Genomic DNA, 27,911 nt, shown 5'->3' on the forward strand with positions numbered 1-27,911 from the left:
CTTACAATGTTGACAGTTTATATCGGGAAATCCCAATGGTTACTTTTGAAGAACAAATTAGCACATGGAATAGTTTTCATTCTACCTTCAGATCCATTCCAATTTATTCGAAACTACTCAGCGAAGATATGCGAAGTTGTAGGCTGCAATGCTCCAGCACCGAAAGTTCTGTTCAGAAAAATTCAGCCCATTTTTCTACTTTTTTAAGGTGTCTTCTGGAGACTTTAATTGTTTTAGGGTGTTTCGACGAAGGCAAACAACATTTTGAATAAAGGCTGAAATTTGTTTCCGATAAGCTTCCGGATTGTTAAGTTACAGTAAAAATTCTAAACATAATTTATTGATGTCTTGTAGTTTCCGCTTTCCTACAATGCAACCTTTGCCGCCTTTTGCCTACACACGTGGCTAAAAATTAAGTTATGCTAAAGTGTAGGAATATGTGATCGGCAGGCACGTAGACGTACCTGCCTATGTCCTAGAAATTGGAATGATCTTTCCTAGACACTGCCAATAAAACAGTGATCATCCCATATGATCAAAAAATTTCCTAGAGTTTTCAGAGCTTTACCATTCCCCCAAGGAGGCGTGGCCTTCCTTTTGGACCGAAAACCGCAATCCGTGAACATGATCTCGTCAGTACACACAACGTGAGAAACGCAGACAGTTTGGGAGACAGAAGGATTCAACGCGCGTGTCATCCGCCTCTTACCCCGCCGGAATCGTTCATTCCCGCGCGCCTATTCAAGCCTCCGCCCGACCGCTTCAGGATCATCTCACGATTCTCCTCTCAAAGAAATGGGAGGAGGAGATGAAGTACTGGTTGTATTACTCATCCATTTATCACTTGTTTTTTCATTACATCCGTTTTCAGGTTTGTTTTTTTGTTTTTGAAATTTCAGTTTTTTTCTCAAGCTTCTAGAATCTAGACAATTCAGACTTGCTACCGTATACCAAAACCCAGAGTTTTAGGACTTCTGTGCTAAAATTCAAAAATATAGTTTTGAAATATTTTTTTCCGAGCTGATGATATATTGTACTATTTTCAGAACATTATAAATTTGGGGAAGGTAACAAATGCCTACTTCTGTGCCTGCAAAGCTAACTTGCCTTATTTATTTTAAGATAAGACGGTCTTGTTCAAAGCAAGTTATGGTATGCCAGCAGGCAGGCTTGCAGGCTTTTTTGTAATTAATTAGAGGAACTAATTTAATAAAGTTTAACATTATTTAGCTGTGAAAATGAACTTGAAATACCTTTAGATTATTTTTAAAACAAAATATATTACAGGACACCAACGGTACCGGCGTCAGATATTAGATGAGCCGAATCAGCAAATTGATTTAAATATAACAGTTCCCTATATTTTCTCTGCAAGACTTTATACTTATGGAGCCAATCGAGGAGATATTTCTATTCATGGAAGACAAGAAATTTATAAATTGGAAAATCCAATACATTTCATGGGAAATGTCTACGAAAGTGTTTATGTGAGTTTTTTTGTTTGCTTGAGCAACAATAATCTTTGAAATCAAACTCATTTGCTCGTAAATCGTGGTATTTTGCGAAAGTGTGGAAAACTCTGCAGACACCAAAACAATGCACCACGATTTACGCGAAAATTTGATATGTGGGCACCAGAGATCTTTTTCTATGCTTATATATAAATATATATAAATATATCAAAATATACTGTTACACAACGACGAGATAAAGAGGATTTTTCCAATGTTCCGAAAAAACGTCGCACATCCCGGGCACCCCTTGTCTAAAATTTTTCATGATTTTGGTAACTCAAGAATTTAATAATACATAAGATGTTTGATGGGTTTAATGATAAGCAATGCTACATTGCCGAGACCTCCCAGCTTATTCATCATATTACTTTTTTCTCTTCCTTCTCCATTATTCTCCTTATTTTCTACTTTTTTCGCTGTTCATTTTCTCTCTCCATCTCTCTGTCTTTTTTCTTGTATTTTCTCCATTCTTCTTATCATTATCGAAAGATATAGCAAGACAACGCATACGACAAAATGGTGTTAACTGACCGGCTTGTTAGAAGAAGATGAAGCATATAAGAGAGAAAGGAGGAGTGAGGAAAATGAGAGATCTGGTCTGTCATTCTCGAATTGGCAGAATTATGATAAGAAGATTTGCATTTTCTTTTGCGAAAAACCAGGCATTTCGAATTTAAAAGAAATTATAATTAAAGGAAAGATAGGAATTTTTGGGATGGCCCCTCTCAATTTGATCTGCAGAAATTGTGCCAACTTTAAAATTTGAAGAGTAAAATGTGGGTGACGTCATAGTTTTGTAAGTTGTCCCCTTGAGATCAAGTTTTCGCTGCGTTGGGGAAATAGTTTTGATAGTGAAATATGGTGCACGACGTGCACATGTATGTACGCAATTAGTATCTCAAAAGCTGGTTCCTGAAGTTTTTGAAATTTTCTAACAATTTACCACTATATTTAGTGTCACTCCAAACCCCTCCACTAGTCCCAACCGAATATCCTTTCAAATGTCAAAAATCAATGGTTTCTTAAATGACAGTAATAGTACAGTACCTCTCTACTACCTGCCCACTAACCTACAGTAGTGCTCCAGCAATTCTAGAGTATCCCGTACAGTACTACTACAGTACCCCGTAGTAACATTTTTTGAAATTAGTGTTTTTATTAGAACAATTTTGAAAATTACTGAAAATAAATTTAAATAGTCATGCTTCCCTTGAAACTCCTTCGCCTCGAAACCTCGAAGCATTGACTCTAAAAACTTTTCTCCACAATTTAGCCATAGAAACATAAAGTTAAATTTCTAAACATTTTTTGTTTGATCTTTTCTAATCAGTCGTTGACTTTTTATCACCAATGTATCACCATGTTTTCTCTTTCCCCTATAATTTTTTATTACTACTTCCAAGATATCTAGGAACTGGAACCAATTATAAAAAGTTCCAACTTTCATTTCCCCCATACGTTCCCTATCACATTAGTTTGTAAAAGTGAAATCAAGTGTCTTCTCTCTCTCTTTCTTTTGCCTTCGGATCGTCTTATATCAATATCATGTGGAGAACATAGAAGAGGTCAAAACCAATTAAAATCATTTTACATGATCGAAATTTAATTTATGTATACTATGATATTTTGAGGCTCGGGGATTAGGAGGGGTATTAAATTGTCTTGCAATTTTGGCAGACCGGAAACTCTAAACCTTAGTAACTCTACATTGTGCAATTTTCAATGTTAAAAGCTTAAATCTATGCTGCTTGTAATGTAAAAATCTTGAATCATATTATTTAGAAATCTCTATATTAGTATTGCAATGCCAATAATGAAATTGGTTTTATGAGTCTTCAGTCAAAAGCTTCTCAAGTTTCAAAGATTGATTTCAACTTTTCTTCCGTAATATCCGATAATCCGACAACAAAACATTTTACGCCTATATCGAATATAGATTTAACGGTTTTTTTGCGCAGTTTCGTACAGGATTACGCAAAAGATTCCGTAATAATAATAATAGAAAAGAAGGGAGGCATACCTATCTGAATAGCTAATCAGATTCAATTCGCCCCATCCGAAATGCGATGGCACTAAAACAAATAAAACCAGGTGTGAAACTGGAAACGAACATCCGATAGTGTTATGAATTCATGATGACTACTTATTTAGGGTAATTGGCAGGAAGAGGTTGGCAAAGAGAATGTGGAATGTTTGTTTTGTATTTAGAAAGATTGTTTGTTCACATGGAAGATGAAAACAGGAAGAGCTAGGGTATATGTCAAAATTTTATAGGTCAATGACATTTGAGGATTTCACTTCTAAAAAGGGATATTTATATTAGCATAGTTAAAAAATTTAATTTTAAAATCTCAGCTCCCACGGCTTTTTTTTCAAAATCTGTCAACCGGTTAACTCTTCCATGTAGACAAGTTCTTCTCACCTACAGTAGGTATTTCAAAGATCACGCCCGCTCACTCGCTACCATGTCTTGTCCGGAAAACTTCTCCAAAAAAGAAAATACATAAATAAGCAACAACACAAAAATGGCCCACTGGAGCGCCCACGTTACGGCTTTTCCATGTGAAATGGTTAGTCTACATACTGCGAATAGCATCTAACTGAACACATAGGCAGGCAGGCGTTTACGCGTGCCTGCCTGTTACGGTAGCTACAATTCTGAACTATCTAAGTTTGCGTACCTTTCAAAAGTCCATGTATTCCTAGAAACATATATCTAAACTTTCTCTTTTTCTCCGTCAAGAGCCCTCGAACATTGGATCTTAGTCTTTTTTTTCCTAACGGAGAATAATTTCCGGATTAAAATCAATTATATTCACTTCAGATCTCAAGAGATGGATCAGTGGGATTCACGGAAAAACGACAAAAGCCTTCTGCTCTTCCAGTCGAGGAACCAACAATTGCCGTCTTTTGGCAGCCGGCAACGCTTGGAAATGTTTGGTATCGAGAGACTTCTGGTAAATTTGGAATCTTAGCTTTAATTTCTACAGTTCCTTAATTTTTAGATATCAACATAATGAATCTTGCCCATAACGAAGTGAATATTCAATATAGATATGGTGCTCAATTTAGAGTTCGTTCAGTTGTCCTCATTACATGGGAAGGTGTCAAAGATCCTCTCGTTCCGGTTAGTTTTTTGAACATTTCAAAACTATTGAAACACAAAAAAAAACAGTTATTAATTTTGAATCTATCCCCATGAATCTCTAGTTATTAAGTTTCGGAAGTGAAGGTTTCTTTTCTTTTTTCCATAGTCTTATTGACTAATAACTGTAGACGTGTCGGAGGACACTAATTTTCTATTGAATACATGGCTGCACGGGGTTATTAAACCAGACATGAAAAATGCCGTGACAGCTGCAGAAGGTTGCAAAAAAGGATTAAACTTCATTTCTACGTTCCGCACAATCTGAATATGGTTTCCCTCCCAGACCAAACATACTGATAACGAACTCTGCAACAAATTATCAAATAATCAAAATGAAACAAAGAAAAAAATTATTCACATATATAATTAATGTTCAAACAAATTTTTGCAGGAGTCAGAAGGAAATACATTCCAATTGGCATTAATCATCGGAGACTCGATGACATTTGCACATTTCATATACAGTAAACTGAATTTTAATACGAATGCAATTGCTGGTTTTTCAACTAGAGATTCATCATATTCTCTGCCCGATTCAGCAACTAACGATGCAATTCTATTATCGGAGAAGTCAGATATAGGAATTCCAGGAGAATGGTTATTCCGGGTTGATGGAGATCGAATCTATCTCTGTGGAGCTGGATTCAAGGGATTAGAATGTATTGAAAGTTGTGCACCATCTCAATGGTTTAATGATTGCTCAAAAAGTTGTCACTGTGATGGAGGAGATTCTTGTGATCAGGAGAATGGAAGATGTCCTAATGGAAAATGTTCACCTGGATGGATTGGTGAGCCAATTTGTGATGAAGATATGGATGAATGTGAAATGGGAATTGATAATTGTCCAAATGAACAACCAGACTGTCTAAATACACCTGGAAGCTTCTTATGTCTTTGCTTCGAATACGATGAAGCTCAACAAAAGTGCAAAAATTCAAAGGCAGCACCACCAAGTGCTCCAATTCCAGTTGATGTTATTCCAATGCACCCAACGTTTACGAGAAAACCAACACCTCCAAAAGTCACAGCACCTCCGAGGAATCGATTCAAATCTACAACAGCTGCCACATCTCCAACTTTTATTACTGAAACTACAACAAGGCAGACTACAACTACAAGGTAAAATTTTAAGAAAAATTATTAGATTAATGATCCCTTTGATAAAAATTTAATTGATTGAATTTAAAGCGGGTTTTTTAACTGGTAATATCACAATTTTGAGAAGAGAACTGTGATCAACATTCAATAATGGGATAATATTTGACTTTTTTTATTTGTAGAGAAAAATCAATTTCAACCCCACTACTGACAACTGAAGTAGTGACTAGACCATCTCCCACAACTACAGTGGTCACGGCACCGGCGGCATGTGCTCGATGCGATCAGAATGCAAAGTGCTCAAACGGAGTATGCACATGTTCCGAAGGCTTCACTGGAGATGGATTCAGATGTTACGATGTCGATGAATGCGAGATTCCTGGCGCAGTTTGTAGAGATCATTCGATTTGCTCCAATACTATCGGAAGTTTCGAGTGTACATGTCATGGAGGTTATCGATTTGAGGATGGGAAGTGTGAAGGTATGATTACTTCTGTTTAACTTTAATCAAAACATTTTCAGACGTTGACGAATGCCGAGAGCTTCCAAAAATCTGTGGGGATCCTAACAAAGGAACAAAATGTATTAACAAAGATGGAACATTCGAATGTTTATGTAAAGATGGTTATGAAGGAGATCCATCTTCAGAATGCAGAGATGTTAATGAATGCAAAAATCCAGATGCATGTGGACCAAATTCACAGTGCACTAATACGGTAAGCAGTTAAGGAATTGACACCAGTAGGTATGAGATTCGTGAGGCTGAGAAGCAGTCGTCAAGCCTCAACCGGGCAGAACGTATTGCAAATACGAACATGTTTTGACATCAGTAATCCATAAACTTTTCAGCAAGGCGGATACGAATGTGAATGTCTAGCTGGATTTGAACGAATTGCTGAAGGAGCTCATTGCACAGATCGAGATGAATGTGCAGTTGAGCCATGCCATCCAGCAGCAATCTGTAGTAATACAAGAGGATCATATAAATGTGAATGTAGAGATGGATTTGTTGGAGATGGAAAGACTTGTCATGAAACAATTCTATATCCAATTTCAAATGATTCAACTGTCATTCCAAGATCATGGGATTCATCAACTGCCGTTCCAATTTTGAGCGAAATAACCATTTTTGGGAAGAAATATTCTAAAATTTATGTAAGTTTTTTTTATACTTTTTTGTCTTGAAGATCTAAAGTTCTAAAATTCCAGCTCTCCACGAATGGAATAATATCTTTCGATGGACCTCTTCAAGGACTAATTGATCATGCGGAGACCCTTAAGAAGCCTGCAATTTTTGCACTTCATGCTCAATTTGACTATATTCGAGAAGGATTAGTTGCTTATACATTTATCAATGGTTAGTTCTGCACATAATTTTTTAAAATTTTTTAAAGTTTCAGATACCGATGCAGTAACTCTTCCGCTTCTAATGCGATCTTCGATTGGAATTCAAACTGCAATGGGAATTGAAAATTTCCAGACAAAACGTCTTCATATTTTCACATTTGACAGAGTTCGCCAGTCTGGATCAGAAAATTTTAATTCATTCCAAATTGTTCTGGCTGAATCTGACAAAGATGCAACGATTCTTTCGTTGATTTATGAAAAAGTTCAAGCTCGAGGTCCAATGACTGGAATTTCAACGCCAAGTCGATTCCTGATGTTACCAAATAATCGATTGGCTAGTGGATCGAATGTTGGACAACCTGGAAAATGGATGTATAGAGTAGATATTGCTGACCTCCAAACTTGTCCACCAGGACGACTTGGTGAACCACTTTGTGACAGAGAATGTGCTGCAGGGCATTATGGTATGTTTCAGAAATTTTTCTAGACTTGTATAAAAGTGGAGTGGCTCCAGTTGGGGTCTTATTGAAATATATTCCAAATGGGTAAAAAATAATGAGTATCTAAGATGTTGCAGATTTTTTAAATTTTTAATCTAGGTTTTATTAATGTTTTTTAAAAATTTAATCCTGACTTGTAGTTAAGTTTTGGCCAATCAAAATTCTGAAAGGTCAAATCAATTTCCAATTTTTCAATTTTTTTTCTGTTTCACATGTGATATTTGGTAATTTAAGCCCGATTGAACACTTACCCCACTACATCTACATCTCCTTTAGAGTGACTGAAATTTTAAATTCTAGGAATAAACTGTGAATCAACGTGCCATTGCGATGGATCAGTCGCATGTGATGTGATCACTGGAATGTGTCCTGGAGCACTTTGTAGAGCAGGATGGGAAGGATCTTCGTGTGATCAAGACATTGACGAATGTGAAATGAGTTTAGTGACATGTGCAGTTGGATCACAATGTGTTAATACAAGAGGAGGATATAGATGTGATTGTAAAGGTGGATTTGCTCCAGTTGGGAAAGAATGTAAACGTAAGTTACCGTTCGCTGTTTTATGAGAAAACTTTAATGCACAGAAGAATCACATATTTTTTCAAATTCGAAATCAGCAAAGATGTCAATCGAAAGATTAACCAAGGATGCTCGAGTAGGAAAAAAAATGAAATTGTTAGAAAAAACGTAGACTGAAGAAAATACTATTTTTGATTAAAAAAAAAAGAATAAATACTAAATTATTTCAGCCATCGATCGCTGCTTATCCCGCTTCTCTGTGCCATGTTCTCGTAATGCTGAATGCGTCGAATCTATCGAATCAAATCCAAAATGTGTTTGCCGTAAAGGTTATCATGGAGATGGATTTAGATGTACAACAAGAGATAACATCAAATCAGCTGGTGGAAACATATTGATATCTGATTTGACACATCATTTAATGGAGGTTGCAAGCGATGGTGAGTTGCTGAAAATGTACTCTTAGATTTTTCAACAAAACAATGTTCTTAAAAACGTAAGATTTTATAAATATTTTGAGAATATAAAATCTTTTCGAATAGATCCAGTAAATCTGGATTTTTGGATTTTGCGGAATTGTCGGATCATCCTTAAATAGTTATAAATATAAGAAATCTTAACTAGTCAGGACTTTATCAAGATCTATATTAAGAAGATTGAATTTGATTTATCGAAACTAAACTTTCAATTTAGGCATGTCTTTATACCTACGTGCCTACAACTCAAAATTTGGCTACAACTCAAATTTTGTGGAATTACCTCGAAAATTTGAACTCGCTTAGAATAATCCGGAATACCGCTCCTGCCAATTTTTAGAACTTCATTTCTTCAATTAAAACGTTTTTTTAACATGACTAGTTTACAATTCTACAATTTTCATTAATCCATCATCCTTATTCAGGAACAAACTCAACAGATTTGCCTGGCACCGGCTTGTCTGAAAATCCATTTGTCATGAAAAACTGGGTGTCTGACCGTATCGGAGAAACAACAACTCCAGTTTCCCAGAGACCCAAATTTGTAACCGTTCAAACACCACCTCTATTCTATACAGGTTGGTTTGCTAAAATTAATTATATATATATATATATATACATCTGAAACTTTTTTGTTGAAAAGTAGCAAGCCTAAACTTTTTAGTTGTAAATTTTCCTAATAATTCACAACAATTTTTTCAAATAAAATTAAATCTGTTTTCAATAAGTTTTTATGCTTCAAGCTTGACAATAAGCTTGTGAATTCAAAACAAAATCTTGTTTGCGTCAAGAATGTCAAGATTTATTTGTTTGCTCTGTTTTTTTGGAGATTATAGCATTGCTCATTTTGATACAAAGTCATTTTATTTTTTTCTCCTGTCAAACTTTGAAAAATGTGGCAGAAAATTACCATTGTTTCTCTATTAGTCTTGCACCGCATTGCTAAACCTTGGTAGTTTATATCTTGTATCTTTTGTGTCTAATCGAAAAATTAGAGAAATTCAATTCATCTTCCATTTGCATTTAAAAAATCATAGATCAGATTGAACTTCAAGATTCCTTTCACTTGACGTCAACACTACTCTTATATCTTTTAAAATCTTCCTATATTTTTTAATTCTGTGATTAACCTGGAGACGTCAGAGTGCTCCATACTCCATTTAAAGGCTCCTAAAAATGCTTAAAACTTTGAATTTGATTCATTTTATTCGAAACTGAAATCAGAAAAAAACTAGTCTTCGATCTTTTATCTATTTCCTTTTTATTTTTTCTCATCGAAGAGCCAATGAAAAAAGCACAAAAACTCGTCGACTAATCTCCCCATTTCCATTGCAAATTAACCCTTTTCACCTTTTTTCCTATTTCTTAAACCTAGGACTCATTCTGATTCTAGAGATTTCTGATATTTTCCATTGAAAATTCGAGATCATTTTTTGTTATTGATATAATGGGAATTTATTGTGCAGGAAGAGGAGGTAAACTTGCTCATTTTACTGAAAATTATTGAAATGTTCTCAAAAAATACTCTCATGTTTATTTATTTTAGCACCACCAATCAAACCAAAAATCAACGACAAAGACATGGACCTGTCGGATGGAGAAAAGCCAACGGCTGAGCTAAGCGATGGTGTTTCATGTAAGTTTTAGAACGAAACCGGCTCATATAAGATGTAGTTAGTCCATTTCTATAAAAGTCATCACATGGAATCTAAAACCTCAGCCCAAAATTGAAATTAATTCAGAACCGAATAGAGCATGGAGATTTAAAAATATTATAATACTTTCTGAAAAAAAAGTCTGGAAATGTTTTTGTACTTTGTTAAATGTATTGAAATGTAATTTAAAAGTAAAACGTTTTCTTGACATTAGTACATTTGTAAAATTACAGTTTTAACTAAAAACACAAAAGTTTGATTCAAACTTCTGAAAATATCAGTTTTTATTAAAGATATTTTATCGTAAGAAAACCATAATGTAATATTTATTTCACAAATTTAAATTTCATTTTTTCGGAATTTTTATGAGAAAAATGATAGATTATTTGCGCAAGATAACTCAAAAAACAGAAAAGAATATTGATATTTTGAGTCTTGAAATAAAAATTGAGATAATCTAATTCAATATTTGAAGTTCAAATATTTTCACCAAGTTCAAATATTTTTTTCAGCTGTCTACGTTTTCATTTGTGTTGCACTGCTGTCCATTTGGGCAGTGCTTATTATTTTGGTTATTGGAATCATGTACATAAATAAGAGGTCAGTTTTAGCTGACTTCATTGCCTAAAGACTACAATTCCAGAAAACGGCGAAATATGGAACGTCAACAATATGCAGCCATGAGAGGTTGGAAAGGTGGACAATTTCATTCGAGATCATCTCGGATGATAACTACATCAAATCCAAATGTTATTTATGGACAAACACCAAGGATAACGCCCTATGAGAGCTACTAATTCTTCTCAAAATATGTCAACTTTCAATTTCGATAGACGGGTCTACAAATGCAGAGATAATTTAATTTTCACAAAAAAAACTTTCACCCAAAAAGAAGCAATTCATTACTTACTACACGTCTCAAAAACAAGAAAACTCAAATCATTTGCTCATGAATAAATGAAAATAACCACTAAAAACTGTTTGTAAATTTACATATTCATTCATATGCACTTAGTTGAGTCGTGCAATAATAAAACTTTAAACTCTCATTCGAATCTCTTCGATTTCACATATTCCCGTTGGATTCCGTGCGAATCCCTTCGGACAACCACATCCAAATGCTCCAACATCTCTTTGGAATGAGCATCGAGCTGCTGTGTTACAAACGCCGTCGTGCATTTCACAGTAATCTGTTCGAAATTTGAATTAATGCAAAATAATTTTAAATTAATAGTCTAAATAAATTCAGAATTTCCACACGAATAAAATTCTTAAAATCGAGCAAGATAGAAAAAAACCAACTTTCATAACAACTTAGACTTCTAGAGCAACATTTAAACAGGAAGATTAGCCAATTAGCCTGCCGTTTGCTAGTTTGCGGTTTCCTATCTGCTAACTATCTGCCAATTAGTAATCGCCGTTCTACCTGTGCAATGGCGTTTTTGAAAGTTGGATTTTTAATTCTTGCTCCATTTTTTTCTTCTTCTCAATCAACTTTATAAATTCCCAAAAAAATTGGTTAATTGCAGCAAAAAAACTAACTTTCATCACTGGAATCCAAACAATCTTCTTGTCCGTCTAAAACCTTTGACACATCAAGACATTCCCCATCGAGACATCGAAATTCTCCGAGGTCACATCTTTTCGACACTGAACAGTTCTTCTAAAAATGCAGTCAAATTCATTTCCTCATACCTTGTAAAGCTGTTTTCTTTTTAGGCTCCTTTGGCTTCTCCGTAGAGGTAATAGCGTCCAGTATTGGAGTTGGTGTAGGCTCATTGGAAGTACAAGATACCATTCCATGAGCACACACATCCTCATCACTTCCATCTCCACAATCATCCTTCCCATCCATAAGCCATTTCGCAAATACGCAATTCATTGTTTTTGCACATTTGTAAGTTCCTTGATAAGCACAAATATGTTGCCCTAAAAGAATACACTTTTATTTGACAATTGAGATAAGTTCCAGGAGTCAAGTTGGCTTATCGTATATCTACGGGTTTATAGTTTTATTTCCATTTCTTCAAATTGAGATTTGGACGCCGTCCTAGGCAGATGTGTCTGGCTCCTCTTCACTAAATTCACAAAAAACTAACATTTTCTGTCAAGACACAAGTTTGCCATATCTTGAGGTCTCACACATTTTCCACACCGTTTTTGACCGACTCCAGCGTCGCAAAGTATTGTTCCTTGTCCGCACCCTGAAACTCAACGTTGAAGAATGTTTTTTTTCTTCATTACTTTAAACTTGTTCATTTTCATAAATTGTTTAAATCTATTTTTGCTCTCAACCTTGGAAGATTTTTATGGTTTATCAAAAAGCGGTTAACTGACAAAATATGCCTTAAAATGAACCAATTTATGAGCTACCAAAATTGAGAAAAACAGACCAGTAGAGAAAATATGGTATTCTTATATTTGCATGTAAACCAAAATCACAAAACATCAAGATTCAATCTACAAAAGTTTGGGCAACTGTAGGTTGAAGAAAAATAGTGCAATTCCACTTACATTCATCACTCATATTAGGACAATCCGGTGTACAATCTCTCACGGCAACCAATGGAATGCACAGTGGTGTTCGTGCTCTTGTATCACAATCAAACTGAAACAGTCCACAACGTCCGCCTATTTTTCCAGGATAATCTGAAAATTACTCTTTAGAACACTCTAAATTCAGTTGGCATACCATTCGGCCCTGGTAATTGTCCAAGTGATTCTTGTATTCGTATAAAAATAAATAGAAAAAGTATCATCATTGTGGGAAAGCACAAAACGGAGCACACAAAGTCTCCGGTCTCTCGGGGAGACTTGAAAGAAGAATACGAGAAGGGTGCACGGGCAATTATAAACCTTTTCACACTTTTTTTTGCTTTTCTACTTTGTGAACTTTTTATGGAAGGAAGTGTGAAGAAAGAGAAAAGTTGGTTTTTTTGTTCGAAAAAAATTCTTGTAGTTTTCCGTATTTTAAGCCTCCTGGATGGATGCACAAATCCTGCCTGCTTGCCTTGAAGATATGCCTACACAAAAATCGGGCTGGAGGAAGTGCCACATCTGCATATTTTTCAGCCAAATAAGAAGGAAAGAACGAAATTAGTTGAACTTTTATAGCCAATAAACTGTATGAAAATAATTGTGTTTTTGTTTTTTTTAAATTATCATTATTCAATTAATTACAATTCATATTCAACACGAGCAGATTTCAATACTGTAGCGAAGGCTAGTGAGCCATTGTTCAATTTTTCATCTCTTCGAATTGTCACTTCGTTCCAAAATGTTACATTTTGAGCTCCGCCAAATAGTTCCCGAGAGAATTGTGATTCAAGTGGAGATCGATCGTCGTAGTAGTAGTTCTGGAAACTTTTGGAGTTAAAGGAATTTAAGAAGAAAAAAACCTCAGTGCCGGTGTAATCAATTTTAGGCATTTGAACTCGAATTCTGAGAAGGCATTTGTCTTGGTTTCTGTGATACGCTTCGATTTCGCCGAATGATGTACAATCGGATCCATTCTATAATTATCTGGGATCTGGAAATTTGAACTTTCCGCAAAACTCACTTTTGTGAATAAAGCCAACAGGTAGAGAAACGAAGGTTTCATGGAATCAAATGGTGCTTCTTGGAAGAATCTAGGTACAACTGCAGACACTGAATGCTCATCGTGAACAACTATTTCAGGAGGTGGCAGAAGTACGTCATCTGAAAAGGATAAACTAAAAATTGTATACCTAATCTAGTTTTTAAAATGGAATCTTCTACAGTGTAACACAATATTATTTTTAAAGGTTCTGCTAAAAAGATGCGAAATTTTGCAATTATTGCACCAAAAATATGGTAGCGTGTCTCGACACGACTATTTTTTTGTTGAATGCAGGAAGGAGTGTCCCTTTAAAGATTACTGTAATTTCAACCTCTCATTGCTTCAAAATTTTCATCGAATTTTCATAGTTTTCTTCACTATTTGTTGTAATTCATTAGTAAAAAAATATTCAATAAAACACATTTTCATCTAAAAGTTGACAGGTTTATCAAAATTCTGCACGCAACGGAAGATTGAAACTACAGTACTCTTGAAAGGCGCACCCTTTTCTGAATTTGCCAAACATTTGTCGTTTCGAGACCGGATACCATATTTATAGCAACAATCGCAAACTTTTTTGTAATATTTCATAGTATTTTAAGATAATAAAAATTTAATGAGAAAAATTGGTTTTGGACGGAGTTTAGTTTTTTGGAGATGTTTCAAAATGAACCTCGATAGTTCAGGAGCCTCTGAAGACTTAAAAGTTTCTAAAGTTAAAAATCCACTTGAAAAACTCTCTAGTATGCCCCGCCCAGAACTTGGCTCCTTTTGCATCAAACATTGAAACAAACCAACCTAACAGGTGGCAAAATGTATAGTTCAATTGTCCAGAACCACAATTTTGGGGAACTATTGTTGCACATTGGCAGTTTTTATGATCAGAAGTGTAACAGAATCTGGAAATTGTCTTCTTATTGAAGATTAATATCTTAAAAATTACCTGGATCCGCTGTCCAAACAAGTATGACACATATCACATGATATTAGTTTTCCAGGCTGTTTGGGACAAATGACTGTTTTACACGAGCTCGAGGAGCATCTGAATGTTCAAAATTGCCAATGAAATATTAATCAAGGCATACTTATCAATTATTACTATAGTGGAGACTAAAAGAATAAAAAGACGTCTCATTCCGATTGATATTGATAAAACTTCCCCTTGTGATAAACAGAGAGAAAAAGAAAATCGAAACTTTTTTCTATTTTCTGTTTACAATTTTCCTTCTTTCTCGCCTCTCGATAAGTGGAATCTCCACTGAAAATGCCGTGGCAGAACTAAACAATTTTTCGATTGATTTATTTCTATTCTATTCGAGATCGGTGTAAGACCGACAATATGTGGGAGAAAGCGAATGAAAGATCGAAATAATAAAACAAATATAGGAAAAGATATCATTGGGAGTAATATGAAGAGTTCTGGAAGGTAAAATGAGGTCAAAATGAAGGATTGAAATTGAAGAAAAGGCATAAAACAAGCTAATACAAATAAATAAATTCCATATAGATATAATTTGTGAAAATGATAGTCTTCAAATAAAAACAACAAATATAGAGCAATAATTTAAATGTATTGCCGTTGTTGGCGATTTGTGGGTGTCGGTGGAAACACCGAATTCTCCGACCGAGCAGCATTCAAATTGTTTGGTGTTGATGTGAACAGGGGATGTGGCATAGGTCGGCGGGGCCTGGAAAAACACAGTTGTTATACAATCGAACAAGAAAAGCCACATACGTGTTCACAAGATCCGTGACGCCCATTCGAATTCGGCTGATCCGTGGAGCACGCGTTGTTTCAAAGAAGTTCTGAATCTTCTGAATCTTCGTTGTCGGCGTGGGAATACGAAGTGATGTAGATGATCGAGAAAAGTTGTGAGTGGGTGAAAGGCCAGCTGTTTTTGCAGAGGAAGATGTTGGCGGCGTTGACAATACGACTCCAGAATCATTGCTGTGTTGAGTGAATGAAGAGCGTGACGATGGTGGGATCCGGGGTGCCACATTGGTTGGAAGAGAATGTGGAGATTCAACTGTAATAGATAAAATCTCTTATATATTTTATTTCTTCATCAAATCTCACCAAAAACACTGTCCATTGAGACGTTGTCCGATTTGCTCGCATCATAACAAATATATCGGGATGAAGAGTGTTGGCTGTGTCGTTCTTGCTGTTTCATTTGATGTTCCTCCTCTGAAAATTATTTTAGGTCAAAAATTAAATCTTCTAGATGATTACCATAAAAAGGTGATTGACACTGCATCACAATATCTTCTTCACTGAATGCCAATTTGGACGGCGTATTGATCACAAATGACAGTTCATTGCTCGATGATCGAAATGACCAACTTTTGATGGTATTGATGATGCCTTTGGTGGGTCTGAAATTAGAATTAAAAATTTTCGAATATTTCCTCAGCTCACAATCTTCCTGTGACAGTTGATGGATGTCTGAAGTGGACGGAGACTGTGGATGATGTTGATAGTTGACGAGCTCTGTGATGAACAATTGGTGACGATTCGATTGACGGGGAAGAGGCAGGGCTGAAGTGATTTAGTTTGTGTCCGTTATGCGAGCTCACGCAGCATTCCAAGCATACAATACACTCCTAAAAGTAGTAACATTGTATGGATAAATTAAAATAAATCAAGATTTACCAGTTTGTATTCTGTTCTCGTAATAAACTGCCTTTCGCAAGTTTCACACTGTCGCAGCATACTTCTGGCCACTCGGTTGTTACATTCATCGCATTGTCTCGTTTCAGATTCCAGGAATAGACGTCGTTCATCAATTCTTTGGAATACTTCTGAATAATATTGGCACCACTAAAATCTTTTTTATTTTTAATTTACCCATTAGTGCCAGATTGGGGGCAAACTTTGAATATTTTGTCTTGCAGATCAGACAATGCCTTTTCTTTCGTTGATCATGCTTCGACAGGCACATGAGGCAGAATGTATGAGAACAGGGGAGAACATGTGGAGCATGAAGGCGTACATCGTATTCTGAATTCCATCTTCATTAGAAGGTACAACAATTTCTGAACTAACGTGTCTCGCACCCAGGGCACGGCCTGACAATATCGCGGAAAAGTTGCGGAGCGAGCATCATATTCTGCTGAAAACATAATAGTTCACTAAATATATGTGTTGAAAAAGACAAAAAATAAATAAAAAATACCAAGCCGTACGAAAAACTTTTAAAATCTGGTAGCAGACTACGTTCAAAACGACAAAAATTGTAAAAAATTGTGCCGGCACATAACATAAAACTTTTGAATGTTGACTTTTAAAACTAAAAGTTACGGTCTTCGCGGCGAGATCTTGTACATAAAAAAGTCAATGTACCTTGAAACCGTATTAATTTCAAAAATATGCAACCCTGGCACGCTTTTTTTGCAATTGCGGCATGGTCTTGCTAAAAAATAGCCTTCCTCATGTGGTGTCAGAAAGTCTCATTGCAGTTTGATCTACAAAAAATGCGGGAATTTTTTCCCAGAAAAATTGTGACGTCAGAACGCTCTTAATCATGCAAAATCAGATAAGATGTCTGCGTCTCTTCTCCCGCATTTTTCGTAGATCAAAGCGAAAAGGGACTGTATGACTCCACGTGGCTTCCTTAAACCATTCTTCAGTTTCAGCAAACCGCGGCCGATATGCTCAATGATATGCACATGGCGGCCAATGGAGATCTGCTTTCCAGCTTCCCACAGGATTTCCTTGAAGACTCTGGCGATGGAGAAGTTCACGAGGCGGCCATCCTCTCCGTTTTCGATGACAATTCGAATAGCCCGCCACCGTGTCCGATCGTTGTCGACACTGTACCAGACGATGATGACAGTCTCTTGTTCCCAAGAAACTCATAAATTATTTGATCTCCGCTGTTTCTTTTTTTTTTCGAAAATCCGATTTATATAAAGTTTGAACATTATCTTTATATAATGGATAGTACAACAAAACTCTCTTTAGAAATATATATATATAAAAAATATGTTAGAAACACTGAGAAGCTCACGGTGCATCGAAAAAACCTTCAAAACGACGAAAATTCAGAAGAATAACTCATGGTGCATCGACAAATTTTCTGCATTTGCAGAAAATCCCACAAAAATGAAGAACATCGAGAACAAAACTCATGGTGCATCGACTAACAAATTTTTCGGTCAAAAAAATCTGATAAAATATGATGGCAACAGACTTCCTAGAAACACCTGAATTTCGCCCGTAAAAAAATGAGTGCGCCTTTAAGAGCTACAGTAACCCACTAAATCCACTAAATCATTAAACTGAAAGTTCCTTGATGTCGAAAGAGGAACAAAATTTGACAAAAAAAAATTTATTGTCAGAGAAAAGTAATAAAAGTGAAATTGTGTGGGGAAATAAATACGGACGGGGAGTTTGAAAAATGAATGGGACTATACGAGGTCATAAATAATACAATTGTGGGGAACGTTGAGAGGAGTTGAGAGGCGGTCGGGGGCTCAGAAGAACTTCAATCGCGTGGCTTGTCCACAGTGACGACCGCTTCCGGCGCTGCTTGTTCCGATGTCCACTCCTTCTTCTTCTTCTTAATCAAGGACGGTGGGAGCGACGTATTTTCCGGGGTGCCTGGCATTGGCGATTGCTTCTGAAAATTTGAAATTTTAGATAAAAAGATCATGAGATTTAAGCTAACCGGAGTCTGGAGCTTCTCCTTGGTTGCCTTTTCGGTGACTGGAAGCATCTGAGCTTGTTGGAGCAGTGGGACCAAGTTCGTCAAATCAGTGGACACCTTCGGGGCTTTGCGCTTCGACGATTCAGCCGCCATTGATCTTCCCTTAATCTGAAAACAAAAATCGTTGTGAGACCCAGCGTGTGCCTTTAGACTTACATGAGATCCCGGTGTGAGGAGAGCGTCGGTTTTCGGCGTTTCCTTGGTGGGTTCTGGCAGCACTGTCTTCTGTTGTGGCTCCAATTTCACAGAGAACACGTCCATCTTCATGTGCACCGGCGACGTCAATTCAAGCTTCAGCTCAAGACGGGCATCGCTGAAGATCTCCTTCGCCAAGGTCTCCGATGAGCAAACGAACGGCGGTCCATCATCAAGATATCCGTGCAGGAAAACCTTCTGCTCGGTCATTTTCTCCACATGATGTTGCACGAGCTCCAAAGCGTACCGCGCCTTTTCCTCTGTCGTCACCAGCGGCGCAGGGAGATCCAAATCATTGATGAGCGAAATGAGCTCCTTTCCACGTCCCCAATTGTCGGCGATCACTTGCAAGTGACAGCTCATTGCTTCTTCCTTTTGAGCGGTCTTGGTCCGACTCTCGTATGGTCCGTTGGTCGAGCCTGCTCCGAGGGCTGGTGTGATGGGCGGGGCCACCGCGGATCGTCGTTTCTCCATCACTTTTGTGACGTTTCCATTGGGAGTCTTGCTCTCTGCTACCACATACTGAAATTTAAAACTGCGTTTTTTCAATTCTCTTTCAATGCTAATAATTCCGTTTTTACGTCGTGGCCGCGAAATGCGAAAACTCGGCCACCTTCAAAGATCTTGGCCGAGCTCTCGCTTTTTCTAGGCCACGTTGCAAAAAAATCGATAATAAAACGTACCGGATTCGCGGCAATTCCATAAGCCAACCGCTCTCGGCGTTCCTTCTCCTCATCCTCGTGCTGCTGATCGTCTTGTTCTTCTCGCTTCCTAGCCGCCATCTGCTCAGCGATGAGCTCCTCAAAATATTTCTTCTGCTCCTGAAAAGAAGGTTTCGTATGTTGAAAGTTGTCCACGTGTAGTACGCAATTCGCTTTTCATTAAATATAACTTAAATCAATAAAAAGCTAGGCCACTGGCAAAATTTCACTTACCCTCGCCTTCTGATCCTCGAGGTAGAAATACAAAAAAATGTGGAAAATGACGAAGGCGATCAGGATGCCATATCCGATGTACTTCGGCGTGTCCTTGTGAACATTGATCGTGTATGCACATGACGGGCAGTGTGTGCCGTTTCCATTTTTGCAGGTTTGAGGGCTCGCCGAGCTCACAAGAGCAAGCTGCGTCGTATTGGCGGCAGGAGCGGTCACGTTTACATTTTTCGTCGGATTGCCGGCAGGAGCGGTCGCATTAGGACTTTTTGCCGAATTGCCGGCAGGAGCGGTCACGTTTGAAGTGTTCGTAGCGGCGGAAACAGGCACATTTGGTGTGGTGGTTGTTGGCTGAAAAATGGTGAAACATTATGGTCTAGAAAAATCGAAGGATGTCTAGGCAACTCACCAATACATGAACTATTAATCCGAAGATTACCAATGAAAACAAAATACGCAAAATACGCATTTTTGAGTGACGCGTGTGTCGGAGAGAAACCGATTTCACAAACTAATTTAAGTTATAATTTGTTTATTTCAATCGCTACGTGTGCCGTGTGCCACGTGGCCACGCGTGAGTAGGGGCGGGGCCTATTTCGCAACCACCGCACACTTTTTTCGCAAGCCTCGCACGTTTTTCCATGATATTGTTGCATTTTTCAAAAGAAAAAACGTGCGAGGCTTGCGAAAAAAGTGTGCGGTGGCTGCGAATAGGTCCCGCCCCTGCATCCTGTTTTGGGTTCCTTTTTGTTTGTTTTTTTTTCGCGGATGGTTAATTTTGTTTTCGAAGAATTTCTCGTAAAAAGTTCCTTTACAATTAGTCAAATTTTATTCACTCAATAAACAAGGTTTTTCTTCAAAAAATACAAGGTTTCGCGATGCGCCTATCATTTTATCATTTCTTGAGTAAAACAGTCTTTACGCTCGTTGCTCCAAAAAATGTATGTTTCTTAAGGGTTTCCATTAATTTTTTAGAAGTCATTTGAAAATGCTAAAAAGTTGGTTTACGTCATTTTAAGTATGTGCTTCTCTTAAGATAATGATGTAATATGGATTATATTCCAATTTAAATCATTCAAATTGATTTTTTTCATTTAAGAATTCCATTCAATTTCTACATTCTTCGTTGCGTCTTCTAACCTTTGCAAGCATTTTCCATTTTCGCTTGTTTTCGCAGTCCGTATGTTTCCGTTGCGGTGTTTGCGTATTGGTGAAAACAAATTTTCCCGGTCGTTTGAATGTAGTCGGACGAGCCCTTATTTTAAGCTACGCACTTCTAAAACCACTTATTTTAATTGATAATTTCTTTGTCTCACTTCTTTAAATGTTATTTATTAGCTGCGATGTGCAAAGGTTTATTTTTTTTCAGAATGGATAATGAAAATTCGTCCATTTTCAAATCATATCAAGGATACGAGTGTTGGAGGGGAGAAAAGCAAATTATTTTGAAGGATTCAATTGGTATTTCATATTTCTATCGATTCAACATTATTCTATTCATTCAGGTCGTCAACTTCCCTACATTGTGAATTTTAAAAAGAATACGTGTCAAATATTCGATATCGAATGGGAACGCGTAACTCACTCGTTCGTTTTCCCTGAAGGATGTGCTTTGATCGATGCGGACTATTTTCCAACAGAAGGTAAGTTTTTTATTACTATCATATTTTCTTTATTGATTTCAAAATATTTTATTTACAGAAGGAAAGCTCGGAATTCTTGTTGGTGTTGAAGATCCTCGTCAGTCGTGCGGTGCCGAGCACTTTGTTCTTGCATTGGCAGTTGATCCGGATTCACCAGCCATGACAATCACACACTCACTGGAAGTTCCATCGAAAATTACAGTTGTGAAGACGCTTTTTTCGTCTGCCGACATGGCTGATGAAACACAGAGAACAGTTTTAAAGCTCTATCATCGACTGATGACGTGGCAGCATATTGTGGCAATTGGTAATAAATCAAATTTGAATGAAAACTTTGCAAATTTACATTCCAGGTTGCAAGGAGACACAATGCTACTTAGCTCGTTTAGTTGCTGTTGAGACGCCGTCAAGTCCTGTCATCACAGTTCACAGTGAGAAAAAGTATTTGATCAACCTAATGAGTAAGTTTCCCGAAGATTAAACAAATTTGATTAGTGTGTTTCAGATGCTTACGTCAGCGGTTCAGTTCTTCAGTACACTTTGGACGATGGAGCATATCGTGAATACCCAACCGCCGCCGTGTATATCTCAGCGTTATCGTTGATGCCAAGAAGTCGAACTCTTCTTGTCGGTTTATCGATGGGAGGCATTCTGGCAGCTTCATTGAATCCTTCAAATCAGATGATGCTTTTGGAATTGAGACACGAACGACTTGTCAGAAAAATTGCTCCATTAGAACCAGAAGATGATCCCGACAAATTTGAGTATTTCATCGCCACTGTTGATTGTTCACCTCGTCATCCAATCATGATTCAACTTTGGCGTGGATCTTTCAAAACTCTCGAGGATGTTGATGGAGAAGAAAAGTACGACCGTCCATCATTCAGTGTTTGTCTAGAACATAAGATTTTGTTCGGAGAAAGATGGTTGGCTGTGAATCCTATTGTTACTGAAAGAGATCATATGATGCTCACAAGAAAGCGAGGAACGGAAGATTCGATGCACAATGTTTCTCAGACATTCGGATCAACTTCTAATCGAAACTCTGTTCTTTTGGCATACGAACGAAAGAAGATGGTGATCGGCACAGAAGACCCGAATGCTGAACCAGAATACATTGTGGAAGCAGCTATTTTTGATATAGATTCATGGTACTACAAAAGAGTTCCCGGTCGAGTATCTACAGATGGAACTGTTCTCAAGCAATGTGCATTCTTATCAACTATAAAGTCTAACATCCGATCAGAAGATGTAAATGACATCGGAATTCTTACAAATGAGGCCACTGATGTATCCAGCTTCTCTAGCATGGTTTCAGACGCAGATCAACTGTTTTATCCGTCAGCATTAAGCTTCGAAAGGGTTTTTGTTGCCAAGAATACCAGAATTGACTGGATGAAGATCCAGAACATCCAGGACACGGTAAATTTATCGGCATTGAGATTGTTTTTATTCCGGTTTTTTTTTCAGATTTTGAACAAATGCGCCGTCAAACTGCCTGCTCTCATCAGGAATCCCGAAATGATTTCCAGCGTTGTTATGGCAGCTGGTTTAGTGAGAAAAAATATTCTGTCTGGATCTCCCAATTCGGTGAGCTTATTTTTTAAAGTTAAATTGATGAAATTGTTTTCAGAGCGCCGCAGAAATAAACGAACTTCAATTATCGTCTGATCAAAAGGTTCTTCTCAACGTTATCGTCTACTACGGAAAAATTGAAGAGTTTTGTCAATTGGCATCTCGTCCTGACATTAGTGACACGCTAAAACGGGAATTAGCAGAATGGGCACTTCACGAAGCTGTTGACTACAAGAGAACTATTTCTGACAAGATGGTTTCACTCTTCCAGGGAAGATCACTTGCTCTCTCTCCACTAGCAGAAGAATCTATTGCACAGGGAATCAAGCTTTTCCGAGTTGTTTACGAATATCTGAAAGCCTGTTCAAAAGCGTTAAAAGATGATCGACTTCGCAATTTGGCCCATTCTGTGATATGTATGAGAAACCATACGAAACTTACCAGCCAATTCATCAATTTTGCCATCATTCCTGTAGACCCGATCAGACAGCAAAGAATGAAGGATTTACATTCAAAGAGAAAAAATATGGCGAGAAAGAACTCGTGAGTTTAGAAAAATCCTTTTTAAGAAAAAGTTATACGATTAAATTATTCAGATCATCTCTACCCGTTCAATCAGTCGTTCGAAAAATGAATCGTCAAGCTCCAAATGCTCAATTCTGGAACGATATTCCACATGACGAATGGTATCCGCCAACACCTCTCGATTTGCTGGAATGCCTGCTGAATGTTTCGATTTCTGAGAGTATTAAACGAGAACTCGTTGTCCAATATGTCATTGATTGGATTTCCACATCTCCTGAAGATTCTGAACACAGCGAAAAACAATTGGCACTTGAAACTATCAAAATCATGACAAATCAAATGCTTAACGTTAACTTGGAGAAAATTTATTACATTCTGGACCAAGGAAAGAAGGCTTTAACAAGCAGCAAGACATCGGATGATATGAGAGCACTTGGAGAGAAAGTATTCTCAATGAAAGATGACGAGATTAGTTATGAGAAATTGTGGGGAAAAGATGCTCCGATGACAGTGACAATCGGAAAACACGATTTACAGCGATTTGAACAACGAATGAAAATGCAAATGGAAGGTGGAAAAGTTAGATGTGAGATAGATTTTCAGTCTCATTTCCAATTAATTTTTTTTAATTTCCAGTGCCAGTTCTCGATCCGGAATCTGAGATTCTCTACCAAATGTTTCTCTTTGAAAACGAAAAGTTTGAAGCAATGTCATCAGAAGCGATTAGTTCCAACAAATTGCTATCGGCTTTCCTGCCAGGAATGATCAAGAAGGATGGAAGAGGTCGTCAGAAGACTGCGAAAGAACAGGAAATCGAAATTTCAGTTAAGAAAATGTTTGAGAGAAAGGTGCAAAACGACGACGAAGATATGCCTGAAGTTTTCGCTTCTGTCAATGACAAAACAGAAAGAAAGCGGAAATCAAGTCAGTTTGGTGAAGACGATGAGAGTAGTGTTTCGTCATCACAATATGTGCCACCTGTAAGATTATTGCAGTTAAATAGTACAAACCAAGATTCTGAAATTTACAGACCGCGAAGAGAATTCAACAGTGGAAGAGTGCCGTCGAATCTGTTGCCAACAATTCGAGTATCAACAGTATCACAAGTCCGGATTCTCACCAAAATGCAGAAATCAATATGATGATTGCAACACCGGCACGGTATTACAAGCGACATAATGAGGAGGAAAATGTTCAAGATGGATTTCTATCGCCCGCTGGAAACAGACCGCCGCCAGTCTCTGCTCACAACAGTATTCTGAAAACAGCTAAAGGTGGCCAATCGGCTAGTCGAGGCCGTATCCGATTCCGTGCTGACGTTCCAAGAGGTGCTGACGAGAGTATTGAAGACAATGGTCGGAAAGGCCTTGCATTGAACTTTGCAATTCTTGAAGATGAAGAAGAGGAAACCATGACTATTAGAAAATCACGGTCTATGGGAAAACATGACGAGGAGAAGGATTCAGAGAAAAATGTAGTGGATGAGATGGAAGAAGTAAAAGATCAAGAACAAGAAAACGATGAATGCATTGAAAGTGAGAAAACTTTCGAAAACCAAGACGATTTCGAGGTTCTCGAAGATACATCTGCTCCAGAAGCTGCAAATACAGAAAATGGTTCGGAAACTCCTCCCATGGAAGATACGTTTGAAGTACGAGATGATGACGTCATGCCACCAACCGATGAGACATATTTGAGTCATTTACAAACCGATAAAACGGGTATTCTTGAGGAGGAAGGTGAAGATGAAGATATATGGGATGGAGTTCAAAGATCTTTCGAGGTTCAAATGGATGAGGATTGTGAAGCTGTACCAACGATTGATGTAGCCGATGATTTGGAGAGTAAATCTGAAGAAGTGAATGAAGAAGAGGTAGTTGAATCTGAAGAAGTTCAGCAAGATGCGAAAGAACCTGAAAAAACTGAAAAACGACAGGAAGAGCCAGAACCTGAAGTTATGCAGCCAGTGATTCCGGAAGAGCCTCAAAACGAATCTCTCGAATCGTCTATTAAACTGCAGGAAGAGTTACAGGAAGAGCCTGACATAGTTCCGACAGGTGATGAAGATACCGCGGATAAAGTTCAAGAACAAGCTGTTGAGGAAGATAGACCACCATCTGTAAGATACCATAAAATAAAATTTGAGGAAAAACGGCAATAATTGTATATTTCAGAGAAACACTCGCTCATCATCTGTCCAGAAGTCTACTTCACAAGTGGAAGACCGGGATCCGAAAGAACTTGTCGAGGAAGAAAGACCTCCATCTGTCAGTTTCGTCATCAATTTGACAGACAGAAATAAAATTTATGTTTTCAGAGAAACACTCGTTCTGCGTCTGTTCAAAAATCATCTAACCAAGAGAAAACTTCGGAATCAGGAGAAGTCACGGAAGAAGATAGACCACCATCCGTGAGTTGTTTTTAAAATTTGAAATTTATATGTGTATTTTTCTAGAGAAATACGCGGTCGGCATCTGTTCAAAAATCTTCATCAAAGGTAAAAGACCAGAAGCCAGAGGAACTCATCGAGGAAGATAGACCTCCATCAGTAAGTCTCTCGTGATTTCTTTAAAAATTTAGTTCAATATTTCCAGAGAAATACTCGATCCGCATCAGCCCAGAAGACAGTGGCAGCAAATAAATCTGTTTTGGAGTCTGAAATTCCAAGTCGTTCAGCGTCACGAAGAACTCGCTCCACATCGCTTAGGAATGATACTGTTGCCGAACCAGATGAGACGTCGGTTGCGATGACAACTCGGCGTCGGACTCGGGCAACTTCTGAGGTTGTTAGCAAGCAGTCGTCTGAAGATGATGGAAGATCGACACCAAAAACCGGAAGAACTCCCACGAAAAAGGCTGCAGCTAGTACATCTTCTAGTAGAGCTGGAAGTGTAACTGTACGTTGTTTAATCGTTTAATCATACAACTATTCGAACATTTTCAGCGCGGTAAAAAATCGATCATCCAAAAGATGCCATCCCCGCTAGAGGTTACAATGGAAGTTCAAGAAGAAGAAGAAGAAGAAGCGGAGGAGGAACGGCCTGCATCAAGAAGCACTCGCTCTGCATCTGTCAAAAATACAACTGTTGACCCATCGTCATCTGCACTTGCTTCTACCAAACGTACAACTTCTAGAAAGAGGGGCAATTCGGAAACGATCGACTTTAATCAGGACGACAAATCGGCACCGACGACGCCAAAAAGAGGAAGACCCGCCAAAAAGGATGCAGGATCTCCTAAAGTTGGAAGTAAAGCTGTAAGCATTTTTAATTATTTTTTTGAATTAAAAATGTTGTATTCATAAATTGTAAATTGATTTGTTTTCGTTTCAGCGTGGCACCAAGCCTAAATCGATATTCGAAAATCAAGAAGATGAAGAAGATCGTTCATCCTCTCCAGATATCGAACAACCAGCCACACCTACACGGTCTTCCAAACGAACGGCTAGATCCAGAGCAAATTCCGAATCGATCGATGATGATAGCAAGCAGAAGACCCCAAAAAAGAAAAATGCCGCGGTTAATGAAGCTGGTACCAGTAAACAGTCTAGAAGTGTGACGGTATGATCCCAAAACATAATTTTTTTTCAAAATTATTATTTTCAGAGATCTCGAGCATCATCTATTGATGTACAACAAGAGGTGGAAGAGCCAACCACTCCAAAACGCGGAAGAGGAAGACCGCCCAAAACCGTTCTGGAAAATATTGAAGAGGGTGAAGAAGAGAGAAAAGAAACGGCTGCGGTAATATTTTCAGCAATACGATTTCTCAAACGAGGTGTTTTATTTTCAGACTCCTCTACTGCGTTCAGCTCGCCGTGCTAAACAATAGAGGTCGAACACAGCTCAAATTTTAACTATTTGTCCTTATTTATTTTATTATTTGAAATTCTTCAACTGACACATGTGAAATAAGTTCCAATAAAATTGTTTGGCATTAACATTGAATTGGAAATAAAGCAATAAAGGTGCATAGAACGGAGAGTTCAGGATGGCGTTATAGTTTTTAAATTTCAAGCAACAAATTCGATAATTTAATTTTAACTGGAAAATGTGAACGATTGTTCCTAGCATGCGAAACAGGTGTTTATACCACATTTAAAAAATTTCCAAAACGAAGCTCTGCAGAATTTTTTCTAATTTCTCGTGGTAATGATGAATTATTATTTAATTTTGTTTTTTAATGCACCAATAAAACGTTTTTTCGTGTAGAAAAAAGACGGCATTGTTAAATATATTCTTCACTGCAAAAATCCAATTTTATAAAAACTAATTTAAATCTTTCGAAAGGTTACTGTAACAGTCATTTGCGTGTGCATTTCTACGCAATATGTGGCGCCAAAAGGCTTGTCCTAAAATTCGGCTACCCATTCTAAATAAAATGATTCTTCGCAGTTGTTCTCTGTTAACAGCTTGTTTTTTTTATGTTTTGATGATATTTTCATGTTAAAATAATAATTTTAACGTTGTTCATAGACGTTAGCATGTAAGGACGA

General features: G+C 37.5%; 7 protein-coding genes and 4 non-coding genes across 13 annotated transcripts; 6 read left to right on the forward strand and 5 right to left on the reverse strand.

The window, feature by feature from the left end:
• The first annotated feature begins 730 nt into the window (after nucleotides 1-730).
• On the forward strand, nucleotides 731-11,305 carry B0393.5 (Nidogen). Its single transcript, NM_065581.6, has 16 exons — nucleotides 731-871; nucleotides 1,288-1,487; nucleotides 4,339-4,471; nucleotides 4,520-4,641; nucleotides 5,054-5,781; nucleotides 5,943-6,241; nucleotides 6,283-6,476; nucleotides 6,610-6,915; nucleotides 6,970-7,117; nucleotides 7,161-7,571; nucleotides 7,908-8,147; nucleotides 8,357-8,566; nucleotides 9,028-9,180; nucleotides 10,149-10,238; nucleotides 10,770-10,857; nucleotides 10,901-11,305. Exons 1-16 carry the CDS (start codon nucleotides 796-798, stop codon nucleotides 11,052-11,054), a joined length of 3,552 nt encoding a protein of 1,183 aa, NP_497982.2. The 5' UTR covers nucleotides 731-795; the 3' UTR covers nucleotides 11,055-11,305.
• B0393.15 lies at nucleotides 1,533-1,682 on the forward strand. The gene has a single exon (NR_052282.1). It is a non-coding gene; the product is annotated as an Unclassified non-coding RNA B0393.15 (non-coding RNA).
• On the reverse strand, nucleotides 1,974-2,111 carry B0393.13. The gene has a single exon (NR_052283.1). It is a non-coding gene; the product is annotated as an Unclassified non-coding RNA B0393.13 (non-coding RNA).
• On the forward strand, nucleotides 4,836-4,981 carry B0393.16. The gene has a single exon (NR_052284.1). It is a non-coding gene; the product is annotated as an Unclassified non-coding RNA B0393.16 (non-coding RNA).
• On the forward strand, nucleotides 9,892-10,081 carry B0393.14. The gene has a single exon (NR_052285.1). It is a non-coding gene; the product is annotated as an Unclassified non-coding RNA B0393.14 (non-coding RNA).
• On the reverse strand, nucleotides 11,001-13,066 carry B0393.7 (EGF-like domain-containing protein). The gene is made up of 6 exons (NM_065582.8): nucleotides 12,950-13,066; nucleotides 12,772-12,906; nucleotides 12,357-12,461; nucleotides 11,953-12,186; nucleotides 11,800-11,907; nucleotides 11,001-11,447 (listed from the first exon to the last, which is right to left on the reverse strand). Exons 1-6 carry the CDS (start codon nucleotides 13,017-13,019, stop codon nucleotides 11,296-11,298), a joined length of 804 nt encoding a protein of 267 aa, NP_497983.4. The 5' UTR covers nucleotides 13,020-13,066; the 3' UTR covers nucleotides 11,001-11,295.
• Nucleotides 13,067-13,350: 284 nt separating this feature from the next.
• Nucleotides 13,351-15,120, reverse strand: B0393.9 (the record flags this gene model as incomplete). 2 transcript variants are annotated; one of them, NM_001129202.4, is made up of 6 exons in its annotated part: nucleotides 13,351-13,613; nucleotides 13,656-13,769; nucleotides 13,817-13,956; nucleotides 14,636-14,736; nucleotides 14,781-14,879; nucleotides 14,923-15,120. In NM_001129202.4, the coding sequence occupies 6 exons, from the start codon at nucleotides 14,970-14,972 to the stop codon at nucleotides 13,434-13,436; spliced, it is 684 nt and encodes a 227-aa protein (NP_001122674.1). In that variant the 3' UTR covers nucleotides 13,351-13,433. The 2 variants fall into 2 exon arrangements, with proteins under 2 accessions (NP_001122674.1, NP_001033345.1); NM_001038256.5 differs by lacking the exon at nucleotides 14,923-15,120 and having other exon boundaries at nucleotides 13,353-13,613; nucleotides 14,781-14,812.
• gex-5 (RING-type domain-containing protein) lies at nucleotides 15,093-16,950 on the reverse strand. Its single transcript, NM_065583.5, has 8 exons — nucleotides 16,884-16,950; nucleotides 16,686-16,838; nucleotides 16,491-16,639; nucleotides 16,257-16,441; nucleotides 16,071-16,213; nucleotides 15,915-16,025; nucleotides 15,573-15,864; nucleotides 15,093-15,525 (listed from the first exon to the last, which is right to left on the reverse strand). Exons 1-8 carry the CDS (start codon nucleotides 16,942-16,944, stop codon nucleotides 15,402-15,404), a joined length of 1,218 nt encoding a protein of 405 aa, NP_497984.2. The 5' UTR covers nucleotides 16,945-16,950; the 3' UTR covers nucleotides 15,093-15,401.
• A 538-nt stretch (nucleotides 16,951-17,488) lies between these two features.
• C38D4.10 (WRKY transcription factor 14) lies at nucleotides 17,489-17,698 on the forward strand (the record flags this gene model as incomplete). Its single annotated transcript, NM_001347264.3, has 1 exon — nucleotides 17,489-17,698. The coding sequence occupies one exon, from the start codon at nucleotides 17,489-17,491 to the stop codon at nucleotides 17,696-17,698; it is 210 nt and encodes a 69-aa protein (NP_001334200.1).
• Nucleotides 17,699-18,156: 458 nt separating this feature from the next.
• Nucleotides 18,157-20,198, reverse strand: enu-3.2 (ENhancer of Uncoordination). Of its 2 annotated transcripts, NM_065584.9 has the most exons (6): nucleotides 20,083-20,198; nucleotides 19,677-20,024; nucleotides 19,425-19,562; nucleotides 18,703-19,263; nucleotides 18,508-18,654; nucleotides 18,157-18,459 (listed from the first exon to the last, which is right to left on the reverse strand). In NM_065584.9, the coding sequence occupies exons 1-6, from the start codon at nucleotides 20,140-20,142 to the stop codon at nucleotides 18,325-18,327; spliced, it is 1,389 nt and encodes a 462-aa protein (NP_497985.1). In that variant the 5' UTR covers nucleotides 20,143-20,198; the 3' UTR covers nucleotides 18,157-18,324. The 2 variants fall into 2 exon arrangements, 1 of the variants encoding a protein (NP_497985.1); NR_149259.1 differs by having other exon boundaries at nucleotides 18,325-18,459; nucleotides 19,425-20,024; nucleotides 20,083-20,142.
• An 844-nt stretch (nucleotides 20,199-21,042) lies between these two features.
• Nucleotides 21,043-27,354, forward strand: mel-28. Its single transcript, NM_065586.7, has 18 exons — nucleotides 21,043-21,134; nucleotides 21,179-21,316; nucleotides 21,375-21,623; nucleotides 21,670-21,777; nucleotides 21,822-22,738; nucleotides 22,787-22,906; nucleotides 22,950-23,434; nucleotides 23,488-24,002; nucleotides 24,053-24,396; nucleotides 24,447-25,535; nucleotides 25,591-25,683; nucleotides 25,734-25,826; nucleotides 25,872-25,964; nucleotides 26,011-26,313; nucleotides 26,361-26,672; nucleotides 26,749-26,976; nucleotides 27,022-27,159; nucleotides 27,209-27,354. The coding sequence occupies exons 1-18, from the start codon at nucleotides 21,044-21,046 to the stop codon at nucleotides 27,245-27,247; spliced, it is 5,355 nt and encodes a 1,784-aa protein (NP_497987.2). The 5' UTR covers nucleotide 21,043; the 3' UTR covers nucleotides 27,248-27,354.
• The last annotated feature ends 557 nt before the right edge of the window (nucleotides 27,355-27,911 follow it).

The sequence above is a fragment of the Caenorhabditis elegans genome, chromosome III, assembly GCF_000002985.6.
Source record: "Caenorhabditis elegans chromosome III".
NCBI classification, from domain to species: domain Eukaryota; kingdom Metazoa; phylum Nematoda; class Chromadorea; order Rhabditida; family Rhabditidae; genus Caenorhabditis; species Caenorhabditis elegans.

Bases quoted from the DNA above. Each gene is read 5' to 3' on its own strand.
- B0393.5 (NM_065581.6), top strand. From the start codon at position 796: ATGGGAGGAGGAGATGAAGTACTGGTTGTATTACTCATCCATTTATCA. The intron at 1,488-4,338 runs GTGAGTTTTTTT...TATTCACTTCAG, and splicing joins ATGTCTACGAAAGTGTTTAT to ATCTCAAGAGATGGATCAGT. The intron at 6,477-6,609 runs GTAAGCAGTTAA...TAAACTTTTCAG, and splicing joins ATTCACAGTGCACTAATACG to CAAGGCGGATACGAATGTGA.
- B0393.7 (NM_065582.8), bottom strand. From the start codon at position 13,019: ATGATGATACTTTTTCTATTTATTTTTATACGAATACAAGAATCACTT. The intron at 12,462-12,771 runs GTAAGTGGAATT...GTTGAGTTTCAG, and splicing joins TCCTAATATGAGTGATGAAT to GGTGCGGACAAGGAACAATA. The intron at 12,187-12,356 runs GTTAGTTTTTTG...GTATTCTTTTAG, and splicing joins CTTGTGTCTTGACAGAAAAT to GGCAACATATTTGTGCTTAT.
- gex-5 (NM_065583.5), bottom strand. From the start codon at position 16,944: ATGATGCTCGCTCCGCAACTTTTCCGCGATATTGTCAGGCCGTGCCCT. The intron at 16,839-16,883 runs GTTAGTTCAGAA...GATGGAATTCAG, and splicing joins GTGCCCTGGGTGCGAGACAC to AATACGATGTACGCCTTCAT. The intron at 15,865-15,914 runs GTGAGATTTGAT...TATCTATTACAG, and splicing joins CTCAATGGACAGTGTTTTTG to TTGAATCTCCACATTCTCTT.
- enu-3.2 (NM_065584.9), bottom strand. From the start codon at position 20,142: ATGCGTATTTTGCGTATTTTGTTTTCATTGGTAATCTTCGGATTAATA. The intron at 19,264-19,424 runs GTACGTTTTATT...TTTAAATTTCAG, and splicing joins ATGGAATTGCCGCGAATCCG to TATGTGGTAGCAGAGAGCAA. The intron at 18,655-18,702 runs GTAAGTCTAAAG...TTTTGTTTTCAG, and splicing joins TCCTCACACCGGGATCTCAT to ATTAAGGGAAGATCAATGGC.
- mel-28 (NM_065586.7), top strand. From the start codon at position 21,044: ATGGATAATGAAAATTCGTCCATTTTCAAATCATATCAAGGATACGAG. The intron at 25,827-25,871 runs GTGAGTTGTTTT...GTATTTTTCTAG, and splicing joins AAGAAGATAGACCACCATCC to AGAAATACGCGGTCGGCATC. The intron at 26,673-26,748 runs GTAAGCATTTTT...TTTTCGTTTCAG, and splicing joins CTAAAGTTGGAAGTAAAGCT to CGTGGCACCAAGCCTAAATC.